The sequence below is a fragment of the Salmo trutta genome, unplaced genomic scaffold (genome assembly GCF_901001165.1).
Source record: "Salmo trutta unplaced genomic scaffold, fSalTru1.1, whole genome shotgun sequence".
NCBI classification, from domain to species: Eukaryota; Metazoa; Chordata; class Actinopteri; order Salmoniformes; family Salmonidae; genus Salmo; species Salmo trutta.
In genome coordinates this window covers 5,491,897-5,519,118 of record NW_021822911.1, presented here as the reverse complement: position 1 = coordinate 5,519,118, position 27,222 = coordinate 5,491,897, and the positions used below count along the sequence as shown (strand labels likewise).

The window sequence follows — 27,222 nt, the reverse complement described above, 5'->3', positions numbered from 1 at the left end:
ACATCACTGGTTAGAGGACAATTTATAGAAAACAGCTAGATACATTTTGATTCAAGTGCGTCACCAACGTGTGTAACACAACTCTTTTTTGTTAAATCTCATAAATAGTACTCTTTCAATTCAGAGCTTGTATTTTTCCATGAGGCTGATATCCATTTCATGCTGAAATCAATAGAACAGGGGGCAAACGTTTAGGGTTCTACATTGTGACACTATTAAAATATTCCTACTACAATGTTAAAACATTCTACATTGTGACATATCATTGATATCATGTAACAACCCCTTCATGTATTTTCTGGTGTTTGATCAGATGTCTTATCGGAGAATGTTCACAGCTATAAGGCTATAAGGTTTCTCTCCTGTGTGTGTTCTCTGGTGTGATACCAGATGGTCAGATCGACCAAAACTCATCCCACATTGAACACAGCTATAAGGTTTCTCTCCTGTGTGTGTTCTCTGGTGTGATATCAGGTTGCTTAGCTGAGTAAAACTGTTCCCACATTGATCACAGCTATAAGGTTTCTCTCCTGTGTGTATTCTCTGGTGTGATATCAGGTTGCTTGACATAGTAAAACTCTTCCCACATTGACCACAGCTATAAGGTTTCTCTCCTGTGTGTATTCTTTGGTGTAGAGTCAGAGAGCCAGATGCAGCAAAACTCTTCCCACAGTGACCACAGCTATAAGGTTTCTCTCCTGTGTGTATTCTCTGGTGTTGAGTCAGAGAGCTAGATGTAGTAAAACTCTTCCCACATTGATCACAGCTATAAGATTTATCTCCTGTGTGTGTTCTCTGGTGTGATATCAGGCTGCCTGACTGAGTAAAACTCATCCCACATTGACCACAGCTATAAGGTTTCTCTCCTGTGTGCGTTCTCTGGTGCATTGTCAGATAGCTAGATTGACTAAAACTCTTCCCACATTGACCACAGCTATAAGGTTTCTCTCCTGTGTGTATTCTCTGGTGTTGAGTCAGAGAGCTAGATGTAGTAAAACTCTTCCCACATTGATCACAGCTATAAGATTTCTCTCCTGTGTGTGTTCTCTGGTGTGATATCAGGCTGCCTGACTGAGTAAAACTCCTCCCACATTGACCACAGCTATAAGGTTTCTCTCCTGTGTGCGTTCTCTGGTGCATTGTCAGATAGCTAGATTGACTAAAACTCTTCCCACATTGACCACAGATATAAGGTTTCTCTCCTGTGTGCGTTCTCTGATGAATTTTAATGCCTGCTGGGGAGGTGAATCTCTTCCCACAGTCAGAGCAGCAGTGAGTTCTCTTCACTGTGGATCTCTGCAGGTGTTTATTGAGGTGTTCTGATCTGGAGAGACTCTCCTCTGCCTCTTCAGCATCACGAGGTTGTTGAGGCTCCCCAGAGGATCCACGATAGGTAAGTATCTCTCCTGTGTGAACAACAAAGTCAGACAGATGATTAAAGGCCCACAACAGCGGTAATCCACTGTAAAAGGTGATGCCAACAGCGTAGCCATGATCTTGTACAACAATTGACGTCTGTAATGAATGTTAAAATTATTTGACAATTGTCTTAAAATGACTTCTTTTCACATTAGTAGTAACATTGATGATTGTAGGCTATAAATAAGATATTCATGTTGTTGAAATCCTAAGCAGTGTGCCAGACGACTTTTGGTCTCCAATATAGGCCCCTTTCTGTGTTTGCTAAAATTGCGGCACGAGGGCAATTTGATTGCAGAAACTCCTCCCTGCTAATGAGGAAACCGAAAGTTATGGATGTACTATATCTGCCTGGAGCAAAAATGGTGAGCAAAGATTTTAGTTTTTCACAATGTATTCTGAATGTGAATGGGGAAACTCAGGGGAGTAACCTCCATTTCCAGGTTGGTTATGAGTGCATTTCACACTACTTTGGATTATAATTGTAAGGCTCATTTGAATGTCCTGCTTAATATAATGTTTGCTACAGTATTATGAATTATGTGTAATTATTGAAGAACCGTGTTAATGACAGTATCCATTTGGGTGTTGTCAATAAAGTTAAGTTTACAGATGGGCTGTGTACAGCTGCAGCGATCGGTAAGCTGCTCAGATAGCTGATGCTTAAAGTTAGTGAGGGAGATATAAGTCTCCAACTTGATTTTTGCAATTCGTTCCAGTGATTGGCAGCAGAGAACTGGAAGGAAATGCAGCCAAAGTAGGTATTGGCTTTGGGGATGACCAGTGAAATATACCTCCTGGAGCGCGTGCTATGGGTGGGTGTTGCTATGGTGACCAGTGAGTGAAGGCGGCCTAGCAAAGACTTATAGATGACCTGGAGCCAGTGGGTTTGGCGACGAATATGTAGCGAGGGCCAGCCGATGAGAGCATACAGGTCACAGTGGTGGGTGGTATATGGGGCTTTGGTGACAAAACGGATGGAACTGTGATAGACTGCATCCAGTTTGCTGAGTCGAGTGTTGGAGGCTATTTTGAAAATGACATCGCCGAAGTCAAGGATCGGTAGGATAGTCAGTTTTACAAGAGTATGTTTGGCAGCGTGAGTGAAAGAGGCTTTGTTTGCAAAATAGGAAGCCGATTCTAGATTTAATTTTGGATTGGAGATGCTTAATATTAGTCTGGAAGGAGAGTTTGCAGTCTAGCCAGACACCTAGGTATTTTTTGTTGTCCACATATTCTAAGTCAGAAACGTCCAGAGTAGCGATGCTGGACGGGCGGGTAGTGATCGGTTGAAGAGCATACATTTAGTTTTACTAGCGTTTAACCTGTTAGGGTATAGGGGGCAGTATTTTCACGGCTGGATAAAAAAATGTACCCGATTTAATCTGGTTACTAATCCTACCCAGTAACTACAATATGTATATACTTATTATATATGGATAGAAAACACCCTAAAGTTTCTAAAACTGTTTGAATGGTGTCTGTGTATAACAGAACTCATTTGGCAGGCAAAACCCTGAGACAGATTCTGACAGGAAGTGGATACCTGATGTGTTGAATTGACTTTAAGCCTATACCATTGAAAAACAAAGGGGCTGAGGAATATTTTGGCACTTCCTATTGCTTCCACAAGATGTCCCCAGCCTTTACAAAGTGTTTTGAGTCTTCTACTCTGAGATCTGACTGAAGAAGAGCCTTGGAACGGTGATGGCCCATTAGACACCTTGCGCACGAGTTGATGGTGGGTACTCTCATTCCGAAACGTTTTAAAAGAGAACCCAATGGTCCGCCTTGAATTTTATTCATGTTCTGGATAAAAAAGGCCCTAATGATTTATGCGATACAACGTTTGACATGTTTGAACGAACGTAAATACATTTTTTCCGTTCGTTCGTGAAGTGAAGTCCGGCTGGCTTAGATCATGTGCTAACAACACGGAGGTTTTTGGACATAAATGATGAGCTTTTTTGAACAAAACTACATTCGTTATGGACCTGGGATTCTTTGGAAGTGACATCTGATGAAGAGAATCAAAGGTAATGGATTATTTACATAGTATTTTCGATTTTAGATCTCTCCAACATGGCGGTTAGTCTGTATCGCAATGTGAATTTTTCTGGGCGCAGTGCTCAGATTATTGCAAAGTGTGATTTCCCAGTAAGGTTAATTTTAAATCTGGCAAGTCCATTGCGTTCAAGAGATGTAAATCTATAATTCTTTGAATGACAATATAATATTTTACCAATGTTTTCTAATATTAATTAATTATTTTGTTGTGATGACTTGACTGCCGGTATTGGAGGGAAACGATTTCCAGAACATCAACGCCATAGTAAAACACTGTTTTTAGATATAAATATGAACTTGATAGAACTAAAAATGCATGCATTGTCTAACATAATGTCCTAGGAGTGTCATCTGATGGAGATTGTCAAAGGTTAGTGCATAATTTTAGCTGATTTTATGGTTTTGGTGACGCCTGTCTTTGAACTGACAATACAATACACACAGCTATTGTCAATGTACTCTCCTAACATAACCTAACTTTATGCTTTCGCCGTAAAACCTTTTTGAAATCGGAAAACGTGGTTAGATTAAGGAGATGTTTATCTTTCAAAGGGTGCCAGATAGTTGTATGTTTGAAAAACTTGAATTTTGACATTTATTTGGTTTCAAATTTGCCGCTCTTGAAATGCACCTGCTGTTGATAGGGTGCGCCACGGGTGGCACGCTAACGTCCCACATAGCCCAAAGAAGTTAAGAGCAGTTGGAGGCCACGGGTGGAGTGTTGTATGGCATTGAAGCTCGTTTGGAGGATTGTTAACAGTGTCCAAAGGGCCAGATGTATACAGAATGGTGTCATCTGCGTAGAGGTGGATCAAGGAATCACACGCAGCAAGAGCAACATCGTTGAACAGAGAAAAGAGTCGGTCCGAGAATTGAACCCTGTGGTACCCCCATAGAGACTGCCAGAGGTCCGGACAACAGGCCCTTCGATTTGACACACTGAACTCTGAGAAGTAGTTGGTGAACCAGGCGAGTCAGTCATTTGAGAAACCAAGGCTATTGAGTCTGCCAATAAGAATACGGTGATTGACAAAGTCGAAAGCCTTGGCCAGGTTGATGAAGACAGCTGCACAGTACTGTCTTTTATCGATGGCGGTTATGATATCGTTTAGTACCTTGAGCGTGGCTGAGGTGCACCTGTGACCACCTCGGAAAGTGGATTGCACAGCAGAGAAGGTACGGTGGGATTCAAAATGGTCAGTGATCTGTTTGTTAACTTGACTTCCGAAGACTTTAGAACGGCAGGGCAGGATGGATATAGGTCTGTAATAGTTTGGGTCTAGAGTGTCAGCCCCTTTGAAGAGGGGGATGACCGCGGAAGCGTTCCAATCTTTAGGAATCTTGGACGATACTAAAGAGAGGTTGAACAGACTAGTAATGGGGTTGCCACAATGGCGGCGGATAATTTTAGAAAGAGAGGGTCCAGATTGTCTAGCCCAGCTGATTTGTACGGGTCCAGGTTTTGCAACTCTTTCAGAACATCAGCTATCTGGATTTGGGTGAAGGAGAAGATGGGGAGGCTTGGGGATGTAGCTGCGGGGAGCTGTTGGCCGGGGTTGGGGTAGCCAGGAGGAAAGCATGGCCAGCCGTAGAGAATTGCTTCTTGAAATTCTCGATTATCGTGGAGTTATTGGTGGTGACAGTGTTTCCTAGCCTCAGTGCAGTGGGCAGCTGGGAAGAGGTGCTCTTATTCTCCATGGACTTTACAGTGTCCCATAACTTTTTGGAGTTAGAGTTACAGGATGCAAATTTCTGTTTGAAAAAGCTAGCCTTTGCTTTCCTAACTGACTGTGTGTATTGGTTCCTGACTCTCTGAAAGTTGCATATCGCGGAGACTATTCTATGTTTTTGTGCTGGTCGAGGGCAGTCAGGTCTGGAGTGAACCAAGGGCTATATCTGTTCTTAGTTCTACATTTTTTGAAAGGGGCATGCTTATCTGAGGTGGTGAGGAAATTACAATTAAAGAACAACCAGGCATCCCCTACTGACGGGATGAGGTCATTATCCTTCCAGGATACCCGGGCCAGGTCGATTAGAAAGGCCTGCTTGCAGAAGTGTTTTAGGGAGCGTTTGACAGTGATGAGGGGTGGTCGTTTGACCGCAAACCCATAACGGATGCAGGTAATGAGACAGTAATCGCTGAGATCCTGATTGAAAACAGCAGAGGTATTTGGAGGGCAAGTTGGTCAGGATAATATCTATGAGGGTGCCCATGTTTACAGATTTAGGGTTGTACCTGGTGGGTTCCTTGATAATTTGTGTGAGATTGAGGGCATCTAGTTTGGATTGTAGGACAGCCGGGGTGTTAACCTCACTAGGGTAGGGGGCACTATTTTCACCTCTGGATGAAAAGCGTGCCAAAGTAAGTTTAGATTTGGATAGAAAACACTCTACAGTTTCCAAAACTGTTAAAATAATGTCTGTGAGTATAACAGAACTGATATGACAGGCGAAAACCTGAGTAAAATCCATCCAGGAAGTGGGATTTTGTTGTTGTTGTAGTGTTCCATTGACTGCCTATACAGATTCCATTGACTTAGGTCTCAAATTGCACTTCCTATGGCTTCCACTAGATGTCAACAGTCTTTAGAAATGGTTTCCGGCTTGTATTCTGAAAAATGAGAGTGTAAGACCACTCTGAATGAGTGGACCATTCAGTGTCCCATAGATTTTTCATGCGCGAGATCGACAGCGCGCCTTTCTTGTTTACCTTTTATACTGAAGACGTTATTGTCCGGTTGAAATGTTATCTATTATTTAGGCTAAAAACAACCTGAGGATTGATTATCAACATCGTTTGACATGTTTCTACGAACTTTACTGATACTTTTCTGATTTTTGGTCTGGCTGTTGTGATTGCCTTTGAGCCTGTGGATTACTGAACAAAACGCATGAACAAAACTGAGGTTTTTGGATATAAAGAGAGACTTTACCGAACACAACGAACATTTATTGAGTAAATGGGAGTCTTGCGAGTGCAACGATATGAAGATCATCAAAAGTAAGTGATTCATTTTATCGCTATTTCTGACTTGTGTAACTCCTCTACTTGGCTGGTAACTGTTTGTAATGATTTGTCTGCTGGGCGCTGTTCTCAGATAATCGTATGGTATGCTTTCACGGTAAAGCCTTTTTGAAATCTGACACCGTGGTTTGATTAACAAGAAGTTAATCTTTAACCTCTATGGGACCGGCGGGACGAATTCGTCCCACCTACGTAACAGCCAGTTGAATCCTGTGGCGCAATTTTTAAAACGTTTGAAATACTATTACTTCAATTTCTCAAACATATGACTATTTTACAGCTATTTAAAGACAAGACTCTCGTTAATCTAACCACACTGTCTGATTTCAAAAAGGCTTTACAACGAAAGCAAAACATTAGATTATGTCAGGAGAGTGCCCAGCCAGAAATAATCAGACACCCATTTTTCAAGCTAGCATATAATGTCACAAAAACCCAAACCACAGCAAAAACCATTTTTTACAAATCCGTCAAGGCACCAATTTTGAGAAGGGTTTAAAACAAAGGTTTCAAACCAATTCATGAATGTAATTGAATCTAGGTATGTCTTGCCTTTAATGTAATGGCATGAAAAACAATTGGCTGAATATTATACAATGACTTATCAACAGCTCTAATAATTTGCCTCCACAGGAAATCTACACTGGCAGTTATAGAATATACTATATCTATACTATATCTAAATACTATATCTAAACCTGGTTAAACTATCATTATGACATCATGGATGAATTCTAGAATATACTATATATCCTAGAAACCTGGTTAAACTGTCATTATGACATCATGGATGAATTCTAGAATATACTATATATCCTAGAAACCTGGTTAAACTATCATTATGACATCATGGATGAATTCTAGAATATACTAAATATCCTAGAAACCTGGGTAACTATCATTATGACATCATGGATGAATTCTAGAATATACTATATAGCCTAGAAACCTGGTTAAACTATCATTATGACATCATGGATGAATTCTAGAATATACTATATAGCCTAGAAACCTGGTTAAACTATCATTATGACATCATGGATGAATTCTAGAATATACTATATAGCCTAGAAACCTGGTTAAACTATCATTATGACATCATGGATGAATTCTAGAATATACCATATAGCCTAGAAACCTGGTTAAACTATCATTATGACATCATGGATGAATTCTAGAATATACTATATAGCCTAGAAACCTGGTTAAACTATCATTATGACATCATGAATGAATTCTAGAATATACTATATATCCTAGAAACCTGGTTAAACTATCATTATGACATCATGGATGAATTCTAGAATATACTATATAGCCTAGAAACCTGGTTAAACTATCAATATGACATCATGGATGAATTCTAGAATATACTATATAGCCTAGAAACCTGGTTAAACTATCATTATGACATCATGGATGAATTCTAGAATATACTATATATCCTAGAAACCTGGTTAAACTATCATTATGACATCCTGGATGAATAAATTTGAGTGGTTACACTCCTCCTTCCCCCATCCCTCAGCTGTTTACCAAACCAAGCCTCTGGGCAGCCATTTTGTTACTGTTTAAAAAACCCACACAACCCAGCAATCTGCAGTTCAAACAATAACAAATCTGTCATTCCACCACTGTTTTGGTTATAAGATGATTATGGGGTTGGAGAAATGTAACTACTTTCAAATTCATAGACAGACCTATGGATGCAAGGACTGACCATCCATGATATCAACATTATAGTTTTAACTATGTTGAGGCTATACAGTGTTGATTTACATTGGAGTAAAAAAAAGCTTATTTGTGGTTCTGATGGGGTACAACAGTTGAACTAAGCTCATGAAGCATGTGTTATATTCTTCAAGAATCAATGGCTATAAATAAATAATTTAAAAGTCACAATATGGATGTAGCTATTGCAGATTTCCCCTTTAAAACCTCTTACATCTACACGTTCCGCTAGCGGAACGTCTGCTCCAATATCCAATGATGGGCGGGGCGCGAAATTCAAACTCCTCTAAATCCGAAAACTTACACTTTTCAAACATATGACTATGTTACAGCTATTTAAAGACAAGACTCTCCTTTATCTAACCAAACTGTCCGATTTCAAAAAGGCTTTACAGCGAAAGCAAAACATTAGATTATGTCAGCAGAGTACCCAGCCAGGAATAATCACACAGCCATTTTTCAAGCTAGCATATCATGTCACATAAACCCAAACCATATCTAAATGCAGCACTAACCTTTGATGATCTTCATCAGATGACACACCTAGGACATTGTGTTATACAATACATGCATGTCTGTTCAATCAAGTTCATATTTATATCAAAAACCAGCTTTTTACATTAGCATGTGACGTTCAGAACTAGCATTCCCACCGAACACTTCCGGTGATTTTACTAAATTACTCACGATAAACGTTCACAAAAAGCATAACAATTATTTTAAGAATTATAGATACAGAACTCCTCTATGCACTCGATATGTCCGATTTTAAAATAGCTTTTCGGATGAAGCACATTTTGCAATAATGTAAGTACATAGCCCGGCGTTACAGGGCTAGCTATTTAGACACCCTGCAAGTTTAGCCTTCACCAAAATCACATTTCCTATAAGAAAAATGTTCTTACCTTGCTTGTTCTTCATCAGAATACACTGCCAGGACTTCTACTTCAATAACAAATGTAGGTTTGGTCCCAAATAATCCATCGTTATATCCAAACAGCGACGTTTTGTTCGTGCGTTCTAGACACTATCCCAACGCTAAATCTCGGCCACGAGCATGACGCAAAATATGACAAAAAATTTCGAAATATTCCATTACCGTACTTCGAAGCATGTCAACCGCTGTTTAAAACCAATATTTATGCAATTTATCTCGTAGAGAAGCGATAATATTCCGACCGGGAATCTGCCTGTCTGTAAACTGAGGAAAAAACCGAAAGCCGGGGGCGGGGCGTGTCACGCGCCTAAGGCTTAGTCCATTGACTGACCACTCAGCTTTTGCTCTCGTGTGCTTCAGCCAGGGCTTTGAATGACATCATTCCTGTTTTTCCCGGGCTGTGAGACTCCATTGTTGACGTGAGAAGTGTCACGTAAGAGCAGAGATCCTTTGTAAACGATAGAGAGAATCAAGAAGGGCAAGAAATGTTCAGACAGGGTACTTCCTGAACAGAAGCATCTCAGGTTTTTGCCTGCCATAGGAGTTCTGTTATACTCACAGACACCATTCAAACAGTTTCAGAAACTTTGGAGTGTTTTCTCTCCAAAGCTAATAATTATATGCATATTCCAGTTTCTGGGCAGGACTAATAATCAGATTAAATCGGGTACGTTTTTTATCCAGCCGTGAAATTACTGCCCCCTAGATGTAAGAGGTTCACCACACATCAGTTCAACAACTGCAGAGTTTGTGCCTCTGTATTTAAGACAGTACTTACTAGTGTTAATCAGGGAACGGTTTCTCAAACCCATCTTATTGCTAAGTTCACCGTAAGAACCATTGGACGCCTTAAGATGCGTTTGGGAAACCGGGCCTAGATATCCAGTTTCCTCCTTTATCGATGTGACAGTCATCTCCCCCTCTTCCTCTTTCACTCCATAAACTGCATCCTCCTCTTCTTTTACTGTAACATCCTCCTCCTCTTTCACTCTGAACGCGTCTTTTTCTTCTTTCACAGTAACGGCCTCACCCTCTACTTCTTGTTTTACTGTAACATCCTCCTCCTCTTTCACTCTGAACGCGTCTTTTTCTTCTTTCACAGTAACGGCCTCACCCTCTACTTCTTGTTTTACTGTGATATCCTCCTCCTCTTTCACTCTGAACGCGTCTTCATCATCCTCTTCTTCCTCTTCTTTCACTGAAACGTCTTTCTCTTCTTCTTTCACTGAAACGTCTTTCTCTTCTTCTTTCACTGTAACAGCCTCACTCTCTACTTGTTTTTGTATTGAAACATCTTTCTCTTCCTCCTCCTCTTTGACGAGAGCTTCTTTCTCCGTCCAGCAGACCTCATCTTCTTTAGCAGGAGGAGAGTAGCTCAGTAACCGCATGGTCGGGGATGTTAGCTAGCTAGGCTAATGCTAACTTAACCAGCCCGCTAGCTGACCAATAACAACAACACCGTAAATATGAAATTAAAACGGATAACTAACTAGGCGACAGAAGTGGGTTTAAAACACAGTGGCTAATATACACTAACGCGTCTAAAGAGCTTTATCGGTTCGGCTATTTTGTCTAGCGAGCTACCGAGGTGGCTGACGAACTGTTGCTGCTGTTGAAAGAAGAGTTCCGTCCACTAGATTATACGTCACACCAACAGCATTACCTTAAATTCCCAGACCGCCATCTGCTGACTGGAGTGGGTAACGCAGTTGAGTAAAATGTTTATTTTATTGTCAGACAAAAAGTTAAAGGGTAGGAATCAGGGACATCGCTGGTGCTAAAATATTCATTAGCCCCCCCCTAAATAAATCAATATCAGTCAATATATTTTTTCTGTGATTTCTTTTTTTCGTCAACGTCGCATCTTAAACTTCCTATCAGGCCGGCACTAGGACCCGGGGAGGCTGCTGCTGCACTAGTGACTGTTAGACTTTCTTCAGCAAAGATGGCGGACAGAAATACTAGGAGAGAGGGGTACCCCTACACAGAACTGAACTGGATCAAAGATGGAGGACAGATATACTAGGAGAGAGGGGTACCACTACACAGAACTGATCTGGATCAAAGATGGTGGACAGAAATACTAGGAGAGAGGGGTACCCCTACACAGAACTGATCTGGATCAAAGATGGCGGACAGAAATACTAGGAGAGAGGGGTACCCCTACACAGAACTGAACTGGATCAAAGATGGAGGACAGAAATACTAGGAGAGAGGGGTACCCCTACACAGAACTGAACTGGATCAAAGATGGCTGACAGAAATACTAGGAGAGAGGGGTACCCCTACACAGAACTGAACTGGATCAAAGATGGCTGACAGAAATACTAGGAGAGAGGGGTACCCATACACAGAACTGATCTGGATCAAAGATGGCGGACAGAAACACTAGGAGAGAGGGGTACCCCTACACAGAACTGAACTGGATCAAAGATGGCGGACAGAAATACTAGGAGAGAGGGGAACCCCTACACAGAACTGAACTGGATCAAAGATGGAGGACAGAAACACTAGGATGGAAGCAAATGTAAGGGATTATAACTTCATACCGAAACATGCAAAAACATGTACAGTTGACAGGAATGTTAGTTAATGTAGAGACAAACGATTATGCATTTTTTTTAATCATAAAGTTCATTTACGAAAATCGCGATTTAGCCAGCTAGCTGACTAGCTAACATTAGCCAGCTAGCTGACTAGCTAACATTAGCCAGATAGCTGACTAGCTAACATTAACCAGCTAGCTGACTAGCTAACATTAACCAGCTAGCTGACTGGCTAACATTAACCAGCTAGCTGACTAGCTAACATTAACCAGCTAGCTGACTAGCTAACATTAGCCAGCTAGCTGACTAGCTACCATTAACCAGCTAGCTGACTAGCTAACATTAGCCAGCTAGCTGACTAGCTAACATTAACCAGCTAGCTGACTAGCTAACATTAACCAGCTAGCTGGCTAGCTTTATGGCTGTTGTGACATGAGTATGAAATTGTAATTCTGGTTGTTTTAGGGACTCCTGAAACAACCAGCAAACCAGGCTGTCGTTTTGTGAAACAGTGGATGTATAAAATCTAGCTAGCTGAAGAATTCACTGCAAATTGAATGTACAATTTTGTAAGCTTGCCTTGCTGATATTTGCCATGCAGATAGATGAAATAATGTAGCTAGCTATGTTCTTGCTTATTGTGAGGTGGATGATTAAAATACCTGTATGACTATGGATGTGTAGCTAGCTATCTAGCCGATCTGTGTATGGACCCAAACGTTTGGTATACATATTAGTTCAGAACCTATGAACCTCAGCTATCATAGCCAGTTGTATCAACTTCAAATCAGCCTGAATGACATTAATGAAGCCTATGGATTGAGTAGAATATAATATCATGTTGTGCCAAGGATGCAAGTTGTATATACATGTAGTTATTACCATGCATGAGATCCCCACATTGTAGCCTGTACATTTAATATATTCACTGATCATGTACTCTACCTTGGCAAATAAAGGTGCAGTTTAGGTATGAATGTCTTTGAGATTATTTTTCAGTCATATCCAATACCAGGAGTATCAAATTCCAGTCTTTGAATGACGCTGTGTCTGCATGTATGTTTTACAATTATACACTTCAACAGTGTTTACCAATCTTGGTCCTGGGACATCAATGCTTACACATTGTAACTAATAGACTAGAAACAGGATTTAACTAGGTAATTCATATATACTGCTCAAAAAAATAAAGGGAACACTAAAATAACACATCCTAGATCTGAATGAATGATATAATCTTATTAAATACTTTTTCTTTACATAGTTGAATGTGCTGACAACAAAATTCCTCAAAAATAATCAATGGAAATCCAATTTATCAACATAATGGAGGTCTGGATTTGGAGTCACACTCAAAATTAAAGTGGAAAACCACACTACAGGCTAATCCAACTTTGATGTAATGTCCTTAAAACAAGTCAAAATGAGGCTCAGTAGTGTGTGTGGCCTCCACGTGCCTGTATGACCTCCCTACAACGCTTAGGCATGCTCCTGATGAGGTGGCGGATGGTCTCCTGAGGGATCTCCTCCCAGACCTGGACTAAAGCATCCGCCAACTCCTGGACAGTGTGTGGTGCAACATGGCATTGGTGGATGGAGCGAGACATGATGTTCCAGATGTGCTCAATTGGATTCAGGTCTGGGGAACGGGCGGGCCAGTCCATAGCATCAATGCCTTCCTCTTGCAGGAACTGCTGACACACTCCAGCCACATGAGGTCTAGCATTGTCTTGCATTAGGAGGAACCCAGGGCCAACCGCACCAGCATATGGTCTCACAAGGGGTCTGAGGATCTCATCTCGGTACCTAATGGCAGTCAGGCTACCTCTGGCGAGCACATGGAGGGCTGTGCGGCCCCCCAAAGAAATGCCACCCCACACCATGACTGACCCACCGCCAAACCGGTCATGCTGGAGGATGTTGCAGGCAGCAGAACGTTCTCCACGGCGTCTCCAGACTCTGTCACGTCTGTCACATCTGCTCAGTGTGAGCCTGCTTTCATCTGTGAAGAGCACAGGGCGCCAGTGGCGAATTTGCCAATCTTGGTGTTCTCTGGCAAATGCCAAACGTCCTGCACGGTGTTGGGCTGTAAGCACAGCCCCCACCTGTGGACGTCGGGCCCTCATACCACCCTCATGGAGTCTGTTTCTGACCGTTTGAGCAGACACAAGCACATTTGTGGCCTGCTGGAGGTCATTTTGCAGGGCTCTTGCAGTGCTCCTCCTGCTCCTCCTAGCACAAAGGCGGAGGTAGCGGTCCTGCTGCTGGGTTGTTGCCCTCCTAAGGCCTCCTCCACGTCTCCTGATGTACTGGCCTGTCTCCTGGTAGCGCCTCCATGCTCTGGATACTACGCTGACAGACACAGCAAACCTTCTTGCCACAGCTCGCATTGATGTGCCATCCTGGATGAGCTGCACTACCTGAGCCACTTGTGTGGGTTGTAGACTCCGTCTCATGCTACCACTAGAGTGAAAGCACCGCCAGCATTCAAAAGTGACCAAAACATCAGCCAGGAAGCATATGAACTGAGAAGTGGTCTGTGGTCACCACCTGCAGAACCACTTCTTTATTGGGGGTGTCTTGCTAATTGCCTATAATTTCCATCTGTTGTCTATTCCATTTGCACAACAGCATGTGAAATTTATTGTCAATCAGTGTTGCTTCCTAAGTGGACAGTTTGATTTCACAGAAGTGTGATTGACTTGGAGTTACATTGTGTTGTTTAAGTGTTCCCTTTATTTTTTTCAGGAGTGTATATTACTAAATGTGTTTATTTCTGTGTTACAGGGGCAGTCAAGAAATGGAACAGCAAGGCCACAGAACATGACATAAGCAGAGCTGTGGGAGACCACCTCAAGCCCCTGGTAGAGCCGGGGGTGGTGTTTACCACTCCACCACGCCTTCAGCAGGCTGGAAAAGTGGGATTGATACTAATAGACTAATAGACTAATAAACTAATAGACTAGAAACAGGATTTAACTAGTTAATTCATATATACAGAAATATAATGTTAAAAAACAGAACACTACACTTCCTATGCATCATGTAAAGACTCTAACACTGGTTCATCTCAACATCTAATGTCCTTCATCTGCATTGATCTGATAAAGACAGGATAGGTGGAGTATTTCATCACATTACACTTCATTTCAACCAGTAGAGAATGTGAAACGCTTTATTGAAAAGCTCATTATCCAAGTGTTATAAATACAAGTTTAATCTGTACTTCAATGCACATCTGTTGTGCATTATAAAAACAGAGGAAGAAAGAGGAGGTGGTGAGAGAGGTGTAAAAGACAGAAAGGGAAAGAGGTAAGCACATAGGAGCAGGGAAGGCAGCACATGATTAATGAATCACAGTGCTACATAAATATTCTCTCAGTTCATCACAATTACATAATAGTGTCTCTCGTCGGCCCAAAGGTTCTTAAAAGCAGGTGAGGTGGCGATGATGGGACTGGGGGTTGGCATCCTCTCACATCAAAACATACCTGCAGACGAGAGACAGATGGAGAGAGAGAGCATGTTTAAACCTTGTGTTTTTATTTTTTATTCTAACATTGTTAGTCATCAATCAGGAGGTGAAATGCACAACTGACCTTGGATCATTAACTCTGGGACGACTGCATCTCTTTAATAATACTTCCTGTATAATATAAACTGACCTGGGATCATTAACTCTGGCACTACTGCATCTATATCTGTATTTCAATGTAAAGCATCTCTTTAATAATACTTCCTGTATAATATAAACTGACCTGGGATCATTAACTCCGGAACTACTGCATCTCTGTCTGTATTTCAATGTAAAGCATCTCTTTAATAATACTTCCTGTTGACCTGACCAGGTGACCTCTCACCTCTGATCATGCTGTGCCCTCTATGTAGCCAATTCAGATGCAGGAGGGGTTCACCGACACAGCTGATATAACCTAGAGGATTTAGGGAGAAGAGGAGAGAGGGATGAAGTGAAGGAGAGAGACTGTTATTGAGAAAATAAGGTAGTGAAAGCGACAATGTTCAACAGGAATCTCTGTGTGGCCTCACCTGGTGTCCACACCACACTAAGTGGCTGCAGAGTACTTTATGCTGAAAAACATGAACGGACCCACAAGGACAAACAATACAGTGTAGTTATAGAAATAATGAAGTGTCTTACTATTCTCCATGGTTGGCCCTCTTTCCTATTCTTTGAATGTGGAAGGATCCACAGTTACACACCTGAGCCTGTTTACTGCACAACACAATCCATCAATCAGATTGATTCATGAGTGTGTAGGTGTGGGTTATAGGGTGTCTAATTGTTCTACATTTTTTCAATATGGGTGATTTAAAATAGCCTGTTTTGTTTTTGCACAGACATCACACCCTTACCTACACAGCACCCTCACCTGAGAAGTAGAAATCAAAGGGAGAGAAACTATGAATTGAATAACTGCAGTTGACATAGCTCAGTAAATGGAAGAATACTCTTATTGCAATGTGAATGGCTCTTAAAAGAGCCTTTGGTTGTGCATAGTGTAGTCTATGGTGTTGCCAGGGAACAGCACCCTCTTTGAAGAAGTAGGAGGTGAAGATCTCCTGCACACGGATTGCCTCTCTTGCTGCGTTGTTGGACCCCATCCTTGAGGCATCCTGCAGAGCAGCAGACTTCTCCTCTGGCACACGGCGGAGAACTGCAGATCCCCTCCTGGTCCTCGTGTCCATCCTCATGAAGTTACGCAGGACACAGGTAGCCTTCACACACCTGAATTCCTCCAGGAGGCAGTCCTAGATGGCCCTGGTCACCCAACCTTACAGTGTCCTACACGGTAACTTTAGGCAATCGTTATGAAGGAATCTCCAGTTACAAGGTTTCTGTAGGAATATGGAAGACAATGTAATTACTAGACTGTTACATCACCAGGTCATTGTGGATTACTAAAGTATAATATCCCTGATAACAAATCATGATAACATTGGATTGATAGATGCATGGGCACACATATGTACATGTGTAGCATGTGACAATAACAGGATCATATCAAGCATGGCATCACAAATGAATACATAAATACCACTTGAAGCTTCATAATGAGTTGATCATTTGAATCAGCTGTGCAGTGTGAAGGCAAAAACAAAAATGTGCCCCTCTTTGAGTCCCCAGGACTGAGAACCACTGCTCTTCATTGGGACCTCTTCATATGTAGACTGGCTTTCATAGAGCTCTTTATCTGAGGACAGAAAACCTCACAAGAAACAGACTTCATTATAGTCAAATTACACCACACTGAATATTATGTTACTATTATCTCCGTCCTCACTTCTAGGGACAGGAACTACACAAAAGTACCTGCCCTATCCAGAATAGCCTCCTCTCTCACTGACAGTTGGGGCTGCTATCCTTTCACCCTCCTCCATGGCTGTTAGCTAGCTACCTACAAATGCATTTGGAGTTTGTTTTTTACAGTGATAAATACATCAAGACAGCTAGCTAATATGAAGTTAGGTAGATGGTGATGTTTCATTCACTTAGCTATCTATCTATCTATACAGAATGTGAAGTTGTCTAGATAGCTCATTTAGCAGCTCATTTGAGTTAGCCTGCACTGTAGCTAGTTAGCTAATAATACATTATTTACTTACTTGAATAGGTTCTTCCAGCCATGTGGACAACTGGAAACAGGGCAGTAAAGTTTGTACCAGAGCGTTTTAGAGGATGTTACTATTGAACTATGTACCCATTTAATAACCAGACCTTCATACAAACTTGCTCTGCTGAATTCTTGATGGAGTCACAATGGGCGGCCTAAGAGGCATCTAGTCCATCTGCTGACTGGACGCAGTTCAGTAAAATGTACATTTTATCTTCAGACAACAAGTTAAAGGGTAGGAAGCATGAGTTTTTACTCACCAGTGTAACAACACAGTGTGGCTAAAGACTTAGTAACTGAGCTGTAGTCACGATCTGGTTCCCTATAAGGACAAACAGTTATGTTTTTGTTTTAAATTTACAAAATTAAAATTACAAATTTACATTTTAAAATGTTTTCTTCACTCAAGTATTACAATTGGTTTTTTTTTACGGGTGTAGGGTGGAAGTTGACTCCCCGTAAGAGAGAATTACTGTCAGTCGGCTTCCAGTATAGGTCTGTGCTAAAGCCATCCCCATTCCTCTTAAATCAAAATGTCCAGATAACTTGTTTCATGTGCATCAAAGTTGATGGTGAATTTCAGATGTTCACTGCTTGTATTGATGAAAGAGTAGAATCGATGAAGTTCCTCTGCTGTCCTCTGGAATAGAAGGAATAGATGTAACATCAATGAAGTCATTTTCAGAGCCTGATAAGGTGCTAGAATGAATTGTTAGGGCTGACAATCACATTCTTCTCTAACAACCCCACATATAGACTGGCATAATTAGATGCTATTTTTTTAAACTACAATGACCATAATGCACTGCATGCCGACTTGTCTTGTCTGTGTTTCTTTTACACCTGCTTTGTAAAAGAGACAGAAGAATGCACAACGGTCAATGCAATCTGGGGTCCTTGGGACATCCCTACCCTAAACCCTAACCGTAACCATTTTAAATGTCAACTTCAATGGGCTAGGGACGTCCCAAGTATGTATCTCTACCTGAAAATACATGATCTAAGTGATTGATAGTTGGTATTCAGCAGTCATAAAGCCTTATTTACTTTAATTAACTACTAAAATAGTGGTTTTGTCAGACAGCATAGACAGCAGCTCTACACTTTATTGACTGACTGATCCATTCATCCTTCCATCCCTCCTCAGCCTTCCTCTCCTCTGAAGACCCAGTGAGGGTGGAGCTCAGTCAGAGAGCTGTTGAGGGACTGGTTAGGAAGAACACTTCTACAGCCAGAGAGGTGAGAGGTCACACATGGTTTAGATGGTAAATATTTATGTTCCCTTAGTGGTTCATCACGTCAGCAAAAGGGAATATGTTCCATCATCTATATTTATTTACATTAGTGAAAATTATCCACTGATATTGGTGTAATTTCTCACCCCTTCTGGCTGTATGAACGTTAATTTGCATATTCGGTGGCCAGACTCAAATTCCGAACACAATGCTGGCAGATCTAAACCTAATGCAGCACATTGTGACTTTTGTGCATCCAGACCTAATGCAGTTTGGAGTGATCAGATGACAGAAGTCACATATAGGTGCCAGGTGTAACTGAGGCCATAGATACTCCATATCCATTACTTTGAGTGTTTTATATAATATGACTAAATGTGTTTCTGTGTTGCAGGGGCAGTCAATAAATGGTACAGCAAGGCCACAGAACATGACAGAAGCAGAGCTGTGGGAGACCACCTCAAGCCCCTGGTAGAGCCGGGGGTGGTGTTTACCACTCCACCACGCCTTCAACAGGCTGGAAAAGTGGGATTGATACTGTTTATCATACTAAGATGGACATGGTCAGTCATCGGGTTCATTTGTTTTACAATATGTTCAAATCAAATGAAGCTTTATTTATACAGCACATTTCAGACATGGATGCAACGCAATGGCTTCACAGTGAAAAAAAAACAATGAAAATAAACAGAAATATTTAGTACATTTACATTTTAATCATTTAGCAGACGCTCTTATCCAGAGCGACTTGAATGCATACATTTAATGCATTTTTTTTTTGTACTGGCCCCCCGTGGGAATCGAACCCACAACCCTGGCGATGCACACGCCATGCTGGCATTGCAAACACCATGCTCTACCAACTGAGCCACAGGGAAGACTTTAGTACACAACAAACGTAAGAGGATAAAAAACAGAAGACTAACAACTGAAAGACTAATGAGCATTCTAAGGAAATGCCATTGATTAAAATATTAATTGGATGCAATATCCAACCCAAAATACCAGCTTGTTTTACTACATTGTTTGTTGTTACGTTCCCCAGCAAGAAAAATCTCAAATGTTGCTCAAATAGAAGAGGGAACTAACAAAGAGTCACTGACAACAACCACAACTAAACAGGTGGGGTTTTAGGAGGGTTCTGAAAGAAACTATGAGGGTGTCCACTGAAAGTTGACTAGTAACAACAACTGGGACCTAAAAGACACCCACCATGAGACCCACTAAATCTGCCCAAGAAGAGACAAACAAAAGAAAAACACACACCAAACTTAAAGACAGGAAGCAAACCAAAAAGGTGGAGCAACTAAAGGTGTTGACTCTCCACATGTATCAAGACAACTGGAGCACTGGGCCAGACACTCTTAAATAGAACCTGGACCAGCTCAGGTGAAACACCTTCCCACTAACGAGATGGACAAGCCAGCACAGGTGTAACACATACTGACTAACGAGGTGACACCAATCAGTGCGTCCTACGTGCTAACGAGCTAGACGTGCTAACGAGCTAGACGTGCTAACGAGCTAGACGTGCTAACGAGCTAGACGTGCTAACGAGCTAGACGTGCTAACGAGCTAGACGTGCTAACGAGCTATACCTGCTAAAGTCCAACCTCAAAACATAAATCGAAATACCAAAGCCTGTAACACCTTCCCCTTTAAGACAACAAATATATCCTATGTTTTTGATGGACAAGTTTGCTCACCACCAACAGAAAACAACTTCCATTTCACATTATAATCAACTACAATGCTTCACCTTCACCAATATAAACATGGTGTCTACTGGCTGTCAACAATTAAAAACAAGAAAAACACATATTTCTAAACAATAATATACAATCGTTTTATTTTCTCTCCTTTTTCTTTCGATAGAATCCTAAATCCCACTAGCTTCTAGAACTCTCGTCTTCCTAAAACTCACTAGCTTCTAGAACTCTCGTCCTCCTAAAACTCACTACATTCTAGAACTCTCCTCTTTCTAAATCCCACTAGCTTCTAGAACTCTCATCCCCTTGGAACGAGCCCAAACAAAACTCATCTCCAATACAGAAAAACATGTAGTCAAAATAAATTGTGATCCATGGCAACTCACTGGCTAAACGCAAAACACAAATCTTTTTGACTGCCCATCCTTGAGACAATTAGCAACCAAGTTGTCCTTACCACGGACATGTCTGATTTCAAGAGGAAACTCCTGCAATATCCGTAGTAACTTTCCACCTCACTGCAGAGCTTCTCTCTCTTTTCAGGGTTCACTAGATAGGCATGTTGTTGGATCGGGGGACCAGTCTCCAATGTCATGCTCTAGAACATTTGGGTTGGCACATCGGAGAATTAACCCTGATATTCATTAAAACGCGGCAACAATGTGAATATAATTGTACCAAAAAAATTGTCAGTTGGTTGCATAAATATATATCATTACTAAATGTTACATGAATTGTAAATATGAAATATTTGATTGCACAGTCTTATTTTCGACGTCTTTTCAATGACATTTTGCTAGGTGGGACAGCCCCAATGTCAAAACAAAGTTATAACGTGTCCAAATCAATAACCAATATGCAGAAACAGTTTGTGATAAATTGAAAACCTAAACATAACATGTGCTATGTACACAAACATCTGCCACAATAATAATATTACTTGTATTTTTTAAAACAAGCTCCTTATAAACTGCAGAAGCACCAAAAACGCTGTTGTTTTGACAAGTAGCAATAAATCACTGACATCGATTAGGGGGGAAATCAGGTTGTACATGATGTTGAAACTAACAACTAAACAAAAACACATGGAAATGGGAGATATATTTCACCTCACTGGTTAGAGGACAACCTGCAGAAGACAGTCAGCTACATTTTGGAGTGATGCATTTAAATGTAGGGGTCGCTAAACAAAGGAACACAACACTTATTCATGTATATCATGCTAAAATCATTTGTGTGACAGGAGGGAGATGAAGTTGCACGTCCTGTTAAAACGAACAGCTCAAAAACCACATGGAATCTGGGAATAATGTGTACATCACTGGTTAGAGGACAATTTGTAGAAAGCAGCTAGATACATTTTGAAGTGTTGCATTTTGATTCAAGTGGGTCACCAACGTGGTAAGTGTAACACAGCTCTTTTTTTGTTAGTCACTTTTTGTTAAATCTCATATATAGTAACTCTCTCAATTCAGAGCCTGGATTTTCCCCCTGAGGCTAATATCCATATCATGTTGAAATCAATAGAACAGGGGACAAACGTTTAGGGTTCTACATTGTGACATCATTAAAATACTCCTTCTACAATGTTAAACATTCTACATTGTGACATTATTTCATTGATATCATGAAACAACTCCTTCATGTATTTTCTGATGTTTAATCAGAGATCTTTTATCAGAGTATCTCTTCCCACATTGATCACAGCTAGGAGATTTCTCTCCTGTGTGTGTTCTCTGATGTGATACTAGGCTGGTTAGCCAAGCAAATCTTATCCCACATTGACTACAGCTATATTGTTTCTCTCCTGTGTGTGTTCTCTGGTGTAATTTTAGGCTGTCTGGCCGAGTAAAACTCTTCCCACATTCATTACAGCTATAAGGTTTCTCTCCTGTGTGTGTTTTCTCGTGCTTCTTCATATTCTGTGAAGATGAGAATCTTTTTCCACAATCTGAACAGTGGAATGGCTTCTCTCCTGTGTGTACTCGCTGGTGTCTAGTCAGATGGCAAGATGAAATATAAGTCTTCCCACATTGATCACAGCAATAAGGTTTCTCTCCTGTGTGTGTTCTCTGGTGTACAGTCAGTTCACTAGATGTATTAAAACTTTTCACACATTGATTACAACTAAAATATTTCTCTCCTGTGTGTGTCCTCTGGTGTGATAACAGGTTGCTTGACTGAGTAAAACTCTTCCCACATTCAGTACAGCTGTACGGTTTCTCTCCTGTATGTGTTCTCTGGTGTATAATCAGATAGCTAGATGTAGTAAAACTCTTCCCACATTGATCACAGCTATAAGGTTTCTCTCCAGTGTGAATTCTCAGGTGTACTTTTAGTGATTTTAATCTTAAGTAACTCTTCCCACAATCAAAACAGTGGTGAGATTTCTCTCCTGTGTGTACTCGCTGGTGTATTTTAAATTCTGATGAAGATTTGCAACGTATTCCACAGTCAGAGCAGCAGATATATTTCTTCCCTGTGGGTCTCTGCTGGTGTTTCTTGAGGTGATAGAATCTGGACAGACTTGTCTCTGCCTCGTTAGCATCATGATGTTGAGGCTCCCCAGAGGATCCATGATAGTCACGTCTCTCTCCTGTGTGAACAAGTCAGATAGATAGTTATAGGCTCACAACAGCAGAAATCCACTGAAAAAGGTGATGCAAACAGCTTAGCCATGATACTGTACAACAATTGACGTCTGTAATGAATGTTAAAATTACTTGACAATTGTCTTAAGACAGTCAAGTGAGCAACAATAGTCATATTTAGTCTTGTTTTCACATTAGTAGTAACTAGAAATAAGTCAAAGGTGTTGAACTCCTAAGCAGTGTGCCAGGCGACTTTTGTTCTCAAATATAGGCACCTTTCTGTGTTTGCTAAAATTGCGACAAGGGCGATGCACACACAATTTGATTGCAGAAACACCTCCCTGCTAATGCAGAAACTGCTAGTTATGGATGTAGTATATCTGCCTGGAGCAAAAATGGTGAGCAAGTGGCCTAAGCTGTGCCATTAGAGATTCTGGGTTCGAGTCCAAGCTCTGTTGCAGCCGGCCGCGACCGGGAGGCCCATGGGGCGACGCACAATTGGCCCACCGTCGTCCGGGTTAGGGGAGGGTTTGGCCGGCAGGGATATCCTTGTCTCATCGCGCATTAGCGACTCATGTGGCGGGCCGGGCGCAGTGCACGCTGACCAGGTTGCCAGGTGTACAGTGTTTCCTCCGACACATTGGTGCTGCTGGCTTCCGGGTTGGATAGGCATTGTGTCAAGAAGCATCGCGGCTAGGTTGGGTTGTGTTTCGGAGGACGCATGGCTCTCGACCTTCGCCTCTCCAGAGTCCGTATGGGAGTTGCAGCGATGAGACAAGACTGTAAGTACCAATTGGGGAGAAAAAAGGGGTGAAAAAAATATATATATTTAACAAATGGTGAGCAAAGATTAGTTTTCACAATGTATTCTGAATATTACAGCACTAGATCAGGAGTGCTACTCAAGGAAACTCACATTAAGCTCTGTGTCTATTCACTAATTCACCACCGTGGGGGAAAACTCAGGAGAGTTCTCATAGGCTGACAGCAAATATAGCCTCCATTTACTGGTTGATTATGATTATTATTATCATTTGACACTACTTTGGATTATAATTGTAAGGCTCGTTTGAATGTCCTGATTTAATATAATGTTTGTGTTATTGTCAAATGTACTACTTTATATTTAAAAACGACTTCAACCAGTAAAATGCTCATTGGCTAGTTTTCCATTAGCCTGACAATGAGGTTTTGTCCATTAAGTGTATGCCAAAATGGTCTATAATCTCACCTAACAATAACATAGACCTACTGTAGGACCCATAACTTCACCTAACAACAACATAGACCTAGGACTATAAATCATTTAATATTTCAGGTGAAACATGGAAACTAAAATGTCTTTGTCATGACATTTCATAACCGGATCACCAGATCATTTTGTGAATAATCCCACTAGGCTACTCTGTAATGTGTTGTCATTCTAAATGTCCCGAATGAAGGAAAATAGCTCTGTGTGTTGTACAATAGCCTATCCATCAAGGAACAGTTCTCTACACATTATGAGCTAAGTATCTCCGTTTCCAAACGGACTAACGAGACCCTACTGTAAATCAAGTAAACAATAACACATGATAAATATCGATTTGTTTGGGATGTTGGATCCAACGTGGAGCACGGCATAACTGTCTTTACCGGTGTAATGAATGAAGAACTACATTTGACTGGCATGCAGAAAATGATTTCCTGGATCAGCTGATGATAGTTGAACATGTGACTGTAACTAAACAGCTACAGTATTAAGTATTATGTGTAATTATTGAAGAACCGCATTTATGACATTATCCATTTGGGAGTTGTCAATAAAGTTAAGGTGACTCTCGGTTAGAACCATTGGATTTAGTAAACTGAAATGATTTAGGATTTCTGTGCCCATGAAAACTGTTTTCCCAGCGTAATATAAGGAAACACTAAAATTTACGTAGTTAGAGAGCATTTCAGAGATCTGAATACAAAAAACTGTCCGACAGCAAGATCCAGTATTTAAGTTAAAGTTCATCATATGACAAGCTTAACGTTATGACTATAACTACTGTTCCCTGAAGGAGGGAAACTAGGTACCCAGGTCTGCCCACGTATTCTCGCATACCCCTAGAGCATCGAGCCAGCGGGGTGGTGGCACTGAAATCCTCATCTCTCCCAAGTGGACATTCTCTCTTTCTCCCCTGACCCATCTGTCTATCTCCTCCTTTGAATTCCATGCTGTCACAGTTACCAGCCCTTTCAAGCTTAACATCCTTATCATTTATCGCCCTCCAGGATCCCTTGGAGAGTTCATCAATGAGCTTGACGCCTTGATAAGTTCCTTTCCTAAGGATGGCTCACCTCTCACAGTTCTGGGTGACTTTAACCTCCCCACGTCTACCTTTGACTCATTCCTCTCTGCCTCCTTCTTTCCACTCCTCTCCTCTTTTGACCTCACCCTCTCACCTTCCCCCCCTACTCACAAGGCAGGCAATACGCTTGACCTCATCTTTACTAGATGCTGTTCTTCCACTAATCTCATTGCAACTCCCCTCCAAATCTCCGACCACTACCTTGTATCCTTTTCCCTCTCGCTCTCATCCAACACTTCTCACTCTGCCCCTACTCGGATGGTATTGCGCCGTCCCAACCTTCGCTCTCTCTCTCCCGCTACTCTCTCCTCTTCCATCCTATCATCTCTTCCCTCTGCTGAAACCTTCTCCAACCTATCTCCTGATTCTGCCTCCTCAACCCTCCTCTCCTCCCTTTCTGCATCCTTTGATTTTCTCTGTCCTCTATCCTCCAGGCCGGCTCGGTCCTCCCCTCCTGCTCCGTGGCTCGACGACTCACTGCGAGCTCACAGAACAGGGCTCCGGGCAGCCGAGCGGAAATGGAGGAAAACTCGCCTCCCTGCGGACCTGGCATCCTTTCACTCCCTCCTCTCTACATTCTCCTCTTCTGTCTCTGCTGCTAAAGCCACTTTCTACCACTCTAAATTCCAAGCATCTGCCTCTAACCCTAGGAAGCTTTTTGCTACCTTCTCCTCCCTCCTGAATCCTCCTCCCCCTCCCCCCCCCCTCCTCCCTCTCTGCGGATGACTTCGTCAACCATTTTGAAAAGATGGTTGACGATATCCGATCCTCGTTTGCTAAGTCAAACGACACCGCTGGTCCTGCTCACACTGCCCTACCCTGTGCTTTGACCTCTTTCTCCCCTCTCTCTCCAGATGAAATCTCGTGTCTTGTGACGGCCGGCCGCCCAACAACCTGCCCACTTGACCCTACCCCCTCCTCTCTTCTCCAGACCATTTCCGGAGACCTTCTCCCCTACCTCACCTCGCTCATCAACTCATCCTTGACCGCTGGCTACGTCCCTTCCGTCTTCAAGAGAGCGAGAGTTGCACCCCTTCTGAAAAAACCTACACTCGATCCCTCCGATGTCAACAACTACAGACCAGTATACCTTCTTTCTTTTCTCTCCAAAACTCTTGAACGTGCCGTCCTTGGCCAGCTCTCCTGCTATCTCTCTCAGAATTACCTTCTTGATCCTAATCAGTCAGGTTTCAAGACTGGGCATTCCACTGAGACTGCTCTTCTCTGTGTCACGAAGGCTCTCCGCACTGCTAAAGCTAACTCTCTCTCCTCTGCGCTCATCCTTCTAGACCTATCTGCTGCCTTTGATACCGTGAACCATCAGATCCTCCTCTCCACACTCTCCGAGTTGGGCATCTCCGGCGCGGCCCACGCTTGGATTGCGTCCTACCTGACAGGTCGCTCCTACCAGGTGGCGTGGCGAGAATCTGTCTCCGCACCACGCGCTCTCACCACTGGTGTCCCCCAGGGCTCTGTTCTAGGCCCTCTCCTATTCTCGCTATGCACCAAGTCACTTGGCTCTGTCATATCCTCACATGGTCTCTCCTATCATTGATATGCAGACGACACACAATTCATCTTCTCCTTTCCCCCTTCTGATAACCAGGCGGCGAATCGCATCTCTGCATGTCTGGCAGACATATCAGTGTGGATGACGGATCACCACCTCAAGCTGAACCTCGGCAAGACGGAGCTGCTCTTCCTCCCGGGGAAGGACTGCCCGTTCCATGATCTCGCCATCACGGTTGACAACTCCCTTGTGTCCTCCTCCCAGAGTGCTAAGAACCTTGGCGTGATCCTGGACAACACCCTGTCGTTCTCCACTAACATCAAGGCGGTGACCCAATCCTGTAGGTTCATGCTCTACAACATTCGCAGAGTACGACCCTGCCTCACACAGGAAGCGACGCAGGTCCTAATCCAGGCACTTGTCATCTCCCGTCTGGATTACTGCAACTCGCTGTTGGCTGGGCTCCCTGCCTGTGCCATTAAA

General features: G+C 42.1%; 1 protein-coding gene across 1 annotated transcript; it reads right to left on the bottom strand.

Moving 5' to 3' along the window:
* Window positions 1-360: 360 nt before the first annotated feature.
* LOC115186612 (zinc finger protein 2-like) lies at window positions 361-22,230 on the bottom strand (the record flags this gene model as incomplete). Its single annotated transcript, XM_029746189.1, has 2 exons — window positions 361-1,286; window positions 22,092-22,230. Coding segments are annotated over 2 exons (1,065 nt in total), but the record flags the coding sequence as incomplete, so codon positions are not given.
* Between the last annotated feature and the right edge of the window lie 4,992 nt (window positions 22,231-27,222).